This window comes from Electrophorus electricus, chromosome 2 (genome assembly GCF_013358815.1).
Source record: "Electrophorus electricus isolate fEleEle1 chromosome 2, fEleEle1.pri, whole genome shotgun sequence".
NCBI lineage: Eukaryota > Metazoa > Chordata > Actinopteri > Gymnotiformes > Gymnotidae > Electrophorus > Electrophorus electricus.
In genome coordinates this window covers 12,992,845-13,006,245 of record NC_049536.1, presented here as the reverse complement: position 1 = coordinate 13,006,245, position 13,401 = coordinate 12,992,845, and the positions used below count along the sequence as shown (strand labels likewise).

The window sequence follows — 13,401 nt, the reverse complement described above, 5'->3', positions numbered from 1 at the left end:
TGTAAATTAACCGAAGATGCAATTTCTTTGGAAAGCTTGGGAGCACTGTTTGTTCTATTTTAATTTATAATATGAAGTGTAATGAATAATTGTTTGCTTCCTAGACTATATTGTATTATTTAAATTGATGTCAATTGTAATATTAAGATAAGAATAAAGAATAAGAATAAAGTCTCAGTATGTACTATTATGTAACATAATTGGACTTCATACTGAGGGGTCTGCAGAATCTTCTCTCTGAAAATGACTGATTGGAGCATTACAATAGTTGGGTTACTTTATAGTTTATTGAACATTAATTACAGGATATACACAGTGTTTCACTGAAACAAGTATGTAGCACTTGTAAGACCGGCCTCTAATATTCAAGGGTTGCTTCGCTAGCTCCCTCTTGTTCAACCACAGCATTCTAGTAGTAGTGTAAAAGAAGTGTGTCCCAGGGCCAACCCACGAATTGATAGGAGTCGGGGGCGTCTTGTGCTCTCTTAAGGAACTACTCCAAATGCAGTCTCGTATTTCCAGCCAGTGGTGGAGGGGAGAGTAGCACTGATCTAACAACAGACAGTCTATACCGCAAATCCAGTGTGCAGTACATATTTAGGACCAATCAGTTCAACAGCCAAGCTCATAGTGGAAACAATCTGAGCAAAACTAGCAAAGAAGAGACAAAAAAACTAAATAAAACAAAAACAAATGCATATACATATATATATATATATGCGTGCGCACACACACACATACATACACATTTCAATCACACACACTTCATCAGGTTTTTATATACACATATTTACAATAATATATAAATATAGTAAAATAGATTAAATTACACTGATGATCTTCCATAAATAAGTGTTGGACCATAACTTCTTTGATGACATATGAGGTTAGTGATTGGAAGCATAGTGATGTTTTGCTCAAGTGTACGTGAAATCTGCATGAAGGGGCCCATGTCTTTCAGTGCCCTGTAACAGACCATCCAGTAGACAAAGCAACTGTCATCCTAGTCCTCATAACATTCTGTCATCTTCCCAGTGAATGAATGAAATACACAAAGCTGCCAATGGCTAACACTGAGATGGCAAATAAAGTTGTACAAACATTGTAAAAGGCTCTTTTTGCCTGCTCCTTTTAGGACATGGTACCATCAGGTTAGCAACATAAGTCTCTGCCATCAAAAAGCATCACAGATTTTGAATGTTTCGCTAATACTTTAAAACCACTTTGTGTGGTTAAAAAATTGCATTCTTTCCTAAAGAAAAACTTTACTGCCTTCTTACTGATAGAAGGACTGCGATCAATCTTTCAGTCTTGCCTTCTGAGCCAAGAGGTTATTGCTGTAAAACATGTTATTTCTAAAATAGGATTATGGTGAGTGTTACAGTAAATGAATACTGCTGTTCGACTAACCATTACCTCAAGTGAACAACTATGAATAAGCACATTTCTTTCATTAGTATATCTAAGCAAGATTTTACAAGTATGTCAACTAGTATAGCACAGTCAAAATGGCATTGAAACAAATACTTTCAAAGCAATGTAACAATGGTTGAACCGACAACATTCACATGTGCTGAATATTAAGTGCTTTTCAACATGGAAACCGTTGTAAATGTTTTGGCAAAGGTAAAAAGACAAGTCAGATGCCAAGCTGTTAGCCTCTAGCTGAGTAAGATCTCATTGCCTCTGCTTTGTGAGTTCATAGCTGGTCATGCTCTGGTTGCTAGTCAGAGTAGCTAAACCTGAATGAAGTAATCAAGTTCAATCTCTCAACTTCAAGACATCTGCACTTCCTAAGTGAGGCATAGCTATATGTGTGAACTGTACCACTACAAAATACAAGAGCAGAGGAGCAGAAGCCCACTGAAAAATTGATCATAGCAAGATATATAAGAATGACCATCTTTGTGGCCTAACGGCATACTGTACAAAGTTCAGCACATTCTCTCAGAATGGTACATAAGTCTTTGCTCTGAGCTGAAAGAAGAGCAGTTTGGTTTTTTTTTTTCGTTTGCGCAGTTTTAGCAATAAGAACAGTGATGGACCATACAGTGGCTTAGCACCACTGGAGACTTGTCCAGCCTGCGTGTCACTCATGATGAGCCCACGCCCCTTAGTGACCATCACCATGAGCCTCTGAACCAACAGCATTGTGAATCCAGTCCATGATGATCAGAGACATGCAACCAAACATGACTAGGAAGCCACTGGCGAGGAACAAGCAGGCCTGCAGCAAAAACAAAGAAGCTGCATTAAGTAAACATCCTAGTTAATAATATGGACTTTAACACACTTTTGTAAAGGAGCTTAAAGACTAAGAAGTAATTTTGGCACCCAGGTCTGCTGGTATGCTGGCTTAAAGATGTTTAGCAGTGGCTACATATTTTTAAGCCAAACTTTGAACCAGCTTGCTCCAACTTCTATGCTTGATTTGTGGCCTTTTGGCCCCCAAAGTGAATTGTTATGAATTTAGCATGAAAACCATAGAACTTATGTATAATTGTTAATCAACTGTTAATAAGAGATAGCGAGTACGTATAACATAAATATTTTTAAGAATGAAGCATCAGATTCTTCTTACCCCTATCTTCTGGAAAGACCTCAAGGGCTCCTTCTGCACAAGTTTGATGTAGAAAGCAGAGGGCAGGATGAAAATCAACATAGCAGCAGCCGAAGCACCTTGAAAGGGAACAAATGCGTGTTACTACTGACCACTACATTAGGTTCAACAGATGCTTGACCAGATTCTATTTATTCCATAACGAAACCAGCCATTCGGTCGTGCCGACTGTGTTGTGGACATACGCCTACCAATGAATCCAAAAATATCCCTGATGGTAGGGACAAAGATGACGAGCAGGTTGACTCCAGCCAGCAGGGTGAACGTGATGATGACGTGGCGAATCCAGCTGAACTCTTTAGAGGCGCCTAGCAAGTGGTTCACTGAGGTTCGGATCTGAAATGGCAGAGAAATTACATTTCAGTTTCACATTTCTATGAGTCATGCTAGCCCCTCTGGGACATTTGCATCGCCCTCAGTTCTCGAATCCATTTTGAACTTTCATTGTTACGAGGTATTACGTTCACTGTTATGAGGTATTACGTGCTCTCTTGTGCCAGAGGTTTTACTACTTAGTTGGCAAGATACAGCTGTGAATATAAGACATATTGTTAGGTCTAAGTGGCTAAATATTATTCGTATAGTAAGTAATTACAGAGCTGCTATACTCACAGGGAAGAGCACGACAGGGACAGTAAGAGTGACAGCTGTCAGCACTGCCAGGCGTACGATCAGCAACACCACGTCAAATTTATACACCTTCGAATACGTGTGTAGAAGTTCAGGCTCAACGGCATCTAGAAAGTACAAACACATTTTACCACTGGGTAACCAGGTCTGATCTGCACATATTGAGACATTGAGCATTTTTCTGTTCTGAGTCTCACATAAGCTTTACTACACAGGGGAGAAAAATAAATGTCCTGATTGCATAATATTTCCAGTCTTTCAGCACCTGCAAACACACGGTGTTGTATTCCTGCCATAACAAACAGTGCAGTGGACGGCTGTGAGTCCCTCTTACTTTCTCAGACCTTACATAAGATGTTCTGGAGCTGACACCAAGGCCCCTGTCACTACACCATTCTTTTATTTGGTATTATGTCCAAATACACTTTTTAATAGAATTGGATGAAATGGTAATGATCAGTATTTTGTAGCAGCTGTGGGGTGTTTGTGAATGAGGTTTTAAGTCTCAGGTGAGAGAAGGTGCTATGAAGTGAGGGTTTGTTCGCTTACCACTGAAGGTCAGATAGCCAAAGAGAGCAGCCAGCAAGTACATGACAAACATGGCCAGGAATGACACGTTGGCCACACCCTGCATCTTCTTCCGAGAACGACTGTGGAGTGAGAAAGATACTTAGAAATGCTAAAGCTTCAGCCATTAAAAGGTCGTCTTCTGGCAAACAGAAGTCTGACTGGACTTACTCTTTGAGCTCCTCGTACATAGGCAAAATAGCTGGATGGCACACGAAGGCAAAGGTGAGAATGGGAACAGCATACACAGTCTGTGCAGAGAGTGGCCAAAAACAACAAATCTTCACACATCGAGTATAAAGTTACAAATGGTTAAAGGAAGCAGACTTTATCTCTGAAGCTCTACCTGTGAGTTGAAGACAAAGTACTTGGGCGTGCAGGTACCCTCCCTGTCTGTAGTGTTTAGGTGTACCAGCACACCATTCACCGTTACGTTGATGAAGTCGTCAGGCAGTGGGCAAGGGATGTGAAACTTCTTGTAGATCACCTGAAGAGTAACAAGCAGGCCAGTGAAAATGCTTAAAGGTGCTTCTCTAAAACATCAATAGTGGGGGGGGGGGGTAACTATGACTATGGTTATCCATTTTCTGCCTTTCTTGGCCCCAGTCTAAACACACATAAATGAGCTGTCTGCCTCTTCTGTGCTAATATTCAAAGCATCACCCAGTAGGATTCAGTAAGATCTCTGTTTTCTTTTGTGTCTTTATTTAAAGCAATTCAAGGGTTTAACCATCATGATGCAAAAGTAGATGTTTTAAGGACAAACATTCATTAACTTACCACAATTAGGAAGAACACCATGCACAACAATGAGAAGCCACTTGTGTAGCCGAGATAACCTGTGATAAAGTTGGAGGACAATATTAATGACAAGCTAAAACCAGGGCAATATCTCCCTTGAAAACCTGTATTTGGTTAGAAAGACACTCACCTAGATTTTTTAGTAGTGAAAGCGGCAAAATGATGATGACAGATACAATAAGTACTAGGTAGTCTCCATTAGTGTACCATTCACTGAAAGAAAACATTGAATTTACCATCAATCATCTGAACAAGTGTGATACTGATATATAAAACTAGGGAACATTGTCTGACTGGGGATTCTTTAATACAAGCTCTCATCAACCCGGAACTCTAACCCTTGAGCTGAATCTGTGTATATTAATAGGACAGCGCATTCAGGGGAGGCAGGCAGACTTTCCTAACTGGGAACACAGAGTTTCACTGGATAGTGCCCATGCATTAGGTCATCACAATTAACAGCTCTCTTCAGCGCATGGCTTTCTAAAAAGACTTCTTTGATTGGGCACTTGAAATATGTCCCAGCCTGCCTGCAGTACAATGGAACACTTCACCTTTGAAAAGCACTCTTTAACAGCCACTGCCTGTTAAAATTCACACAGTACTGAAACAAATGCATGAAAGCCAAGCACTATGAAGCAGACTTGTGGACAAGCCACCACTAAGTAGACCTCCTCCCATATATAGAATTGAATGAATATGACTCTAGTGACACTTACCCATCACTTTTTCCTAGGAATGCTTGGATGACAATTGGTAACTCGTACTTCACAATGTAGAGGTAGCTGGACATGGCTGGAGTTTAACCAGGGAGATCAGAAGATATTTTATTTAGAACACTGATCCTAAATTTCTAACAAAAATGGCCTAGAATCCACAATATTTCTATAAATGTTTCTAAAAATGAGTAGATGTACATGTATGTGTATGATATTTCATGGAAAATTAAAGTATAATTCACTTAATAAGGCTCATTAAGTGTATGCTGTTTGACAAAAGCCATTTGAGGCAGTTCATACATATCTTATAGACGGTACAGTGGGTATGCAGTGTTTTCTTACCTCCAATGTTCTGCATGGTAATGGAACAGGATGCTGCCAGCTTGCCTGGCATACCGAAAGCCTTGTAACCCAGCTGCTCATAGACTAAAGAACCTGAAACAGGGAGGATGTGCACCATTCAAACCTACGATTTCTATGTGGGTTATAACACAGGAAAACAAAAAAATGTTAGAGTAGCTGTTGCTAACCTCCTTCGTTGGCAGTCTTGAGCAGAAGATGCACAGAGTAGAGGGAGAATATGGACACAGCTACAAGCAGAATGCTACCGGAGACAGAGCACAGGAGCACAGTATGAATTATTAAGCCCACTCTGCCATATCATGCATATTACTCGTGCTGTTCACCGCCAAGGGCAGAGCCTTTCTCTACTGCAAGGAGGAACAGAAGAGTTCCCTGAAAGTCTAAAAAACGGACTGTTCAACACTTTGTGAGAAGTTTGATGAGTAGGCACATGCTGCTTCATGGTGTGTGTGTGTGTGTGTGTGTGTGTGTAATGCAGTGTGGTTATGCGACACTTGCTGCGAGTTTGTACCTGCATGCACAAACACACACACACACATACACTCACTGTCTCTGTCACACACATACATTCAAACACTCACACAGGCAAATACATACTCAATCACACTCACTCACACACATTCACATCCACACATGCGTGCATATGCCCACATGCACACGCATGTGCACACACACACACACAAACACCCCAAATGTTTGCAAACACACTCTTTCCCTTCCCTAGTGTTAAATGAACTGATGCATATAAGCTACTCACAAGCCAGCTCTGAAACTGGGGCAAACTTCCATTATTAAACAACCCGAATTAACATGACAGGTAAAAAGTGTAGGAAGACAATAATTCTCTACATTTGGCATCACAATCCACATAGAAAAGGAAATACATAAATATCAACTCTTTAAACATGGCACCATTGAGTCTGATCTGACCAGTAAAGCTTTAAGGCCTTTATATCTCTGCATCAGACTACTCTAAAAGAAACCACCCTATCAACAGACAGTGCAGACGTCTCAATCAATCAGAGGGTACTCACACAAACAGGACGATGCCTGTGTTGGCCATGGCATATGACAGGCCCAGGATCCCACTGCCCATGATGGCATTTCCCAGATTAAAGACTGACATTCCAAACGAGGCTGTGCCAGGGTGCTGATAAAAGAAAGATAAAAACAAACAATCAAAACAAACAAACAAAACTGAGTTGTAAGTGTCTGGGTTCTGATGCTGCAGAAATGCTGCTTGGCATATCTGATATATGATTTAAAATACTTACATATTCAACTTCATATTTCTTTTTTCCATAAATATGGAGAAAATTCTGACTCTCAGGATCCATATCTGGATACTGACTGCAATCAGAAAAACGAAATCTCACTTCATAGTACACTAAATACAATAATACGTATGTTTTATATATATATATATATATATATATGTGTGTGTGTGTGTGTGAGATTATATATATATATATATATATATATATATATATATATATATATATATATATATATATATATATATATATATATATATATATATATATATATCTCTCACACACACACACACACGATTGCGTACAGTCGAGATATTTACCTGCTAATCGGGATTTTTTTGCCGGCGCAGTCCTGATGATTAACGCTAGCGTATTCATTGCTGTTAGAACTGCAGCTATCTTCGTCTGGTGAAATGTTGAAACGACTCATCGCTGCTTTGCCAGGTGTTTTGTTCATTCTACAAAATCAAAACGGAACAAGCGCTCATTTCTCATCTTTCATTAAGCCTACACGCGTCTCCAGGCAAAAGAATAATCTATACACAAAAACGTCAATGCCAAGTCATGTGACCAGAGCGCATCTGCCATGGAGGCGGGGACTTGATACAGAGAGCCGTGCGAGGAGTGGAAAATTCCAAGCCGGCATCAGTTTGACTGAATACAACAGTGTCTGACAACCTCGCCCATTCTTCAGCACCCCGTAATTGTGTGCATATGCTCTGTCGCAGATATTTGTTATCAATCAACTGCTGTATGTAGTAAAAAAACAACAACAACAACAACAACAACCCAAAACCTAATTTACCCTATCTTTTCGTTTCGAATTTTGCTCACAAATCAGCATGGGTTAAGAAATCAAGGATGATAATTAAACAATATATGTGAGGGATAAGTAAAATAACCACGTAAATAGTAACAAATCAAGATATTACACGAAATACGTAACGCTTATAGGAAACAATGGCACGTGCGCTAGGCACCGTTTGCGCAGCACTCTCAGAAGTCTGGCCAGCTCGCCCCCGCGCTAGACTCAAGCCTAATCACAGAATGTTCCCCGCCCAAGAGCATAAGAAAATGCCTACCAAATGATTACATCCGAAATCAAACCAGTTAAAAAGCCAACTATATTAGATTTCTGTCATGATGATATTTTATCCTAAAATCATTAAATCAGGAGACTGCGGTCGCATCAAACACCCATTCAAATTATTTATTTATATTTCAGCCTGACCCAAACTGCGGATCATTTGGTTGGATTTGAAGGACACCAGGTATATACCAATACAGTACTTTACAATATTTACAAAAAAGACAAATTGACCTTCTCGGTATTTATTATATTCTTTTTAACGTGTAATATGGAGGTCGACGTTGATAGGATTTTTCTTACATCCGGAATAATTTCAAGAAACGCAGGAATAAATCTTACCTTTTATAATAGGTTCACAAAAATCCTTTTTCTTTGGTGCCCGTTGCGTGGGTGAAATATTAAACGATTCTTCCTTACTTACAAGGTAATGTTCCAGTGATCAGTGATAATTTGTCCTGTCCTTCACAAACAGGCTAATATACCATTTAAATACGACCAAAGAACTGTAATTAATATAATAAAGAAAATGATCAATATTACAATTTAGATTTTTATAGCAATATAATAATTCCCCCCTATTCTTAACGATGCGCTCTAGAACAGGAAACGTTGTAACACCGGCCGGCCGGTCGTCTGTCTTTATATTTGCTCAGGGAATTGCATCAGCTTGAACGGATGCAGAGGGAGTGGTCTTGGCATAGATCCCACACTAGTGGCATGTGGTTGTATACAAACACTAAACTTCAAACGCTATACAAACACTAAACTTCAAACTGTGTTTAGCGTGACCTGTAAAATAACATAATTGCCGGTCATTTTTATCGATAGAAGTTTAATTGGATTAGATTACAGAGAACCACGAAGCCCAAGTATATCAATGAATTTCATTTCACCTAGTCACGATGTACTGACTAGATACGAACCCATGACACCGGAATGTCTTTATCAAAAGAGATTCATTGTCAGATTATACAGAAACATGCTAAACTTTTATCATAGGTGATGTCACTCTGCAAATTACTGCAAAACTATTTTTATATTTGGGAGCTCAGACTGTCAAGTGTATGTTATGTATATTATTCCCACATTTTCCACTGTGTGTAAAACCACCCATGTCCTTAGCTGCCCCCAAGATACCAGTGCTGTCAACTGTACTACTCGCACAAAAGCATGATTCTTAACATTTATTTTTGGTTCACTGTGCCTGTGCTTATTCCTCCATGTATGTTAAAATGATTTCTTTGTGTGTGTGTGTGTGTGTGTGTGTGTGTGTGTGTGTATGTGTATGTGTGTGTGTGTGCATGCCTTGAAATGTAACTGAGCCAATTACTGCTAACATGCATGGGGACAGAGCACCATGGGTGATAAAATGTGTGTTTGTGTGTGCCTGTGTGTGATGTGGACTAATTACACTGTGTTTTTCCTTCCTTTTATACATATCATTCACATGAGCGCCTCTAGACAGAGGCCTGCAATAGCTTGCTGCCTGGCCAAAAAGTGGTGGTGTTCAGAGGAGGACTCCGCCCAGTCCCGAATTACCCGACGCCTAAAAGCTGCTGCTGGCTTTTGCAGAGCAAGCTGGGTAGTATGGCTCACGGGACAATAGACCTGCCAGGCACACTGACTCCACAGGATCAACACACACATTATTTCATGTGCTATACAGAGTGTGGGAAAAAAAATAGAATGATCCTTTTGTTCTAGCATGGAAACATTTCACCTGTGATGATCATATTATATATTATATATACATTATATAATACCTTATGTATTATATAATTAGCATGCACATCAAAGCCACCCAACTGGTGTGGTGGATAATAATGTTTGTTATTGGTACAAACACTGCAGCATGTTAGACAGTTTTGTATTGTCTAGCTATTGTTTCATAGTTTGTTTTGACATTGAAGTTAATTAAATATTCGTTTAATCTAGAAAAAAATATTGTTTTGAGTTGCAAAGGGCTAGAAAAACAAGCTCAGTGTGTTGAATCATCTTGTTTTGTGAAATAAAACAAACTTTTTTTCTGAACAGGTGTTGACTTCAGGGAGTAGAACAATTTGTGAGCAGTTATCTACTCAGAATTATGAACCTTTATGAGGTTAATTACAGCAGCCTGCACAGACATCTGTGATGCCCCCTATATTATGGTTACACCACATGAAAAGCTTTCAGGAAAAAAAACACCTCAAGAAAAGCTTTCTAAGCTGTTAATGTAGGACAGGTGATTACACATTGTGTGAGTGGTTCAGAAAATCATGGCTAGCACAGCGCATGTTAAGTGTTCATGGTGAAGCTAGTTCACAGAGAAGCTGCATTACATCGTTATCTATAAAAGAGAGCCAAAAGTGAGACATATTTTTGCATCAGCCTCTTCCGGCAAGTATCAACCTCTTCCTGTGAAGTCTAAAAGAGGAAGTATGAGAAGTCTTATACACTTTCTCCCCAATGGTTCATGCTTTATATTTATATTTACAGAATGTAGCTCTTGTCCAGAGAAACTCTAATAATTGTTACAATAGTTCTTTCATCTTAAAAGGTACATGGTAGCAGCTCAGGAGCTAAAGTACTAAATACAGTATCTAAATACAATGCACAAAATATGAGAGAATGTAATGGGGGTGACAGATCGCAATCCTGGTGGACTACTGCTACATACTGCATACCTAACTGCCTGTTTTTGAGATCACTTATCAACTTATGAGCTAATTTGCAAGACTTTCATTTGTTGAAAGAAGTTAATATAAAGTACTAAACACTGTAGTTTAGTTTTGAGGCTTTCCATGCCCTAATGTTTCACCCTTTTTTTTCCTAATCTTATACTCTCACATGTATCTGAAGGCTTTCAACTGAGCCTTAAACTGGTGTTAATTTAAACCACTGTTTAAGCACTAGGTCCCCAGAATGTTGTTTCTCTACATCTTTTGTTTTGAGTGTAAGTTTACATTATGGTACCTCACAGGGGATTTCAGTACTACGGGCTTGTTTTATTTAAAATAGCTACAATGCTCAAATTGAAAGTGACAACAGACGCACTGGAGATTCAACTACACAAGCAAGACTCCCAAAAAGGGAATGGTTTTGCAGATGGTGTCAACAGACAGTTACTCTCTCTTCATCCTTCCTGACTGATTCTTCTCTTCAGCTTTGTAGTTTTGCATTTTTCTAGTGTCCTTGTCGCTACTGGTAGCATGAGGCAGCATGCGCAGCCTATTCGTGTTGCATAGAAAGTTCAGTTCCTCCAGGAGGGCACATCACTAGAAGTTTTGCTGTGTCTCCCATCAACCCAAGAGCATGAACCCAGCTGCAAGACCATTATCTGCTCCTTTGTGTGAGGAGGAACAGGAAGAGCCCTGCCTGAGAATGACCTCCAGCAGACTACTGGTGTGCATGTTTCTGACCCAACTGTCAAGAACAGACTCCATAAAGACGGTATGAGGGCCTGACATCCACTAGTGGGACCTGTGCACACAGCCCAGCACCGTGCAGCTTGATTGACAGCACCTCTCCAGTGCTTTGCGGTGAGTCTGCTATGCCTCTGGAAGACGGGAAACTCTCGCCTTTCTGAAATGTTTGTTACTGTATTTTCTGTGAACATAGTAAAGATACTCATTTGCACTCGTGTTTCGCTCATCTTTACGCATGTCACCCCAAAGCCTGTATTTTGTGAAATGATGAACCTCATTCAGTATTTGAGATTACTACACCTTTTAGAACACCAAAACTACAATATGAAACAGGTTTTTTATACAATATGTTGAGTAAATATAGAGTTCAAGTTGCATGTCTGTATTTCATCAAAACTACCATAAAAACATTATTACTTGATTTGTGAAATATACTGTGTACTGAGACATGTTTACCCATTTTCATCTTATTTTAACTCATTATACTCCATCTAATGATGCCTGTGCCTAAATTTATCTTTAAAGATTGGAGCTTTAAAGATCGAAACTGCTACATAACTGCTACATAAAAAGAATTTGAAGAATTCAAAATAGTATTCATTGGTACAAGTACGCAAGGTAAGAGACATTATAACTCAAGAGATGCAACTGAAGAGATGATAGTTGGAATTTAGCATTTAAATACCTAATTAATTATTAATTAATTATTAATATCTCCAAAGATATGTCTCAAAGACATTTAACAGTGTGCATTGTGCTGTTATATGCATACTTATTTTCTCAAACTTTGCCTTGGCAAGAGTATATAGTGCAAGCCAGGGTGGAACAGCTAATGGTTTAGATTTTCAATGACACAATGGAGTGAAACCTGATTAGATTGCATTGAAAAGAAAAAGAAATGAAAATGAAAACAACTCTGTGTATTTAAGGATTCTTCAAGTCCAGAGGCCTGCGATAGTGTGAATCTCCACCTAGTCTCCCTCTGTGCTAGACTGAAGGTATCTCATGTTCCCCTGGCCCCATGCCTGATGTTATACAACTGCTTTTCTATTCTGCACCCCCCTGTATTAAACAAACAGGTGCCTCTAGGCCTCTAAACCAGAACTATGACCTGAGCCCATGAGCCTGTACATTATTACACTTTAATAACAGTAAATTAAATGCACACCTATGGTCTTTCCATGTACTTTCTGGTGTATTTTAACCCAATCTTTAACCCAGTCAAAACTGACCTGTCTTAAAATAATAACAGTAATAATAATAATAATAATAATCATTTTTGGCATTAATGTCATGGGAATGGATAACAGCCAGTAGGTTTGGGCTGTGAATTTCAAACATTTCTCTTTATATAGCTACATGTAATATACAACATAACGTTCAACATGTGTTGGTTTCTGGAAACAGTTTAGGACAATGGCACAGCGTACATCTTTTAAAATGATGTGAACTGAAAAGAACAAACTTATTACCATATATAGTACAGAGACAGTTGTAGAACTCTGTACTCTTCTCTAGTGGCATTGGTATGCATGTTGATGCCTTTGAAAAGCTATAACCTGTATGTGACTCCTACTACAGTGGCAGCTTGGCTTCTGCATATCTGCTGGGCTGAACAGTCATCACAACGAAAGGCAAAATGCCACACAAGGAAAGGAATTGACACTCCTCTATATTCTGTCACATCCTGATTTCTGTCAGTGACTTCTTAGGTACATAAACACACAGTGTCTATCCTATACAGATGTAGTGTCTCAAAATAGTATAAAGGTTTAATAGGGCTCTGAGATGCCTGATGCATATGATGTGCTAAAGACAACAGTAGAGTACACAGATATTTAACATCTTATCACACAAACCTGTTACTCTAATCTTTTCTTCCATTTAATGAGTTCTTGCCATTAACTCTCAGTTCTGTAAAATTGCGGTT

At 39.1% G+C, this 13,401-nt stretch overlaps 1 protein-coding gene across 1 annotated transcript; it reads right to left on the bottom strand.

The window, feature by feature from the left end:
• Nucleotides 1–1,997: 1,997 nt before the first annotated feature.
• On the bottom strand, nt 1,998–8,679 carry slc38a2 (solute carrier family 38 member 2). Its single transcript, XM_027033005.2, has 16 exons — nt 8,404–8,679; nt 7,295–7,432; nt 6,975–7,050; nt 6,735–6,850; nt 5,868–5,941; nt 5,680–5,772; nt 5,338–5,413; nt 4,749–4,831; nt 4,598–4,656; nt 4,164–4,304; nt 3,989–4,068; nt 3,800–3,900; nt 3,233–3,357; nt 2,812–2,956; nt 2,582–2,679; nt 1,998–2,227 (listed from the first exon to the last, which is right to left on the bottom strand). Exons 2-16 carry the CDS (start codon nt 7,429–7,431, stop codon nt 2,114–2,116), a joined length of 1,518 nt encoding a protein of 505 aa, XP_026888806.1. The 5' UTR covers nt 7,432; nt 8,404–8,679; the 3' UTR covers nt 1,998–2,113.
• Nucleotides 8,680–13,401: the final 4,722 nt, after the last annotated feature.

Coding starts and splice junctions, on each gene's coding strand:
- slc38a2 (XM_027033005.2), bottom strand. CDS start 7,431: ATGAACAAAACACCTGGCAAAGCAGCGATGAGTCGTTTCAACATTTCA. Junction 4,305..4,597: donor TGGTGTTCTTCCTAATTGTG/GTAAGTTAATGA, acceptor GTTACTCTTCAG/GTGATCTACAAGAAGTTTCA. Junction 2,957..3,232: donor TCCCTGTCGTGCTCTTCCCT/GTGAGTATAGCA, acceptor CTGCCATTTCAG/ATCCGAACCTCAGTGAACCA.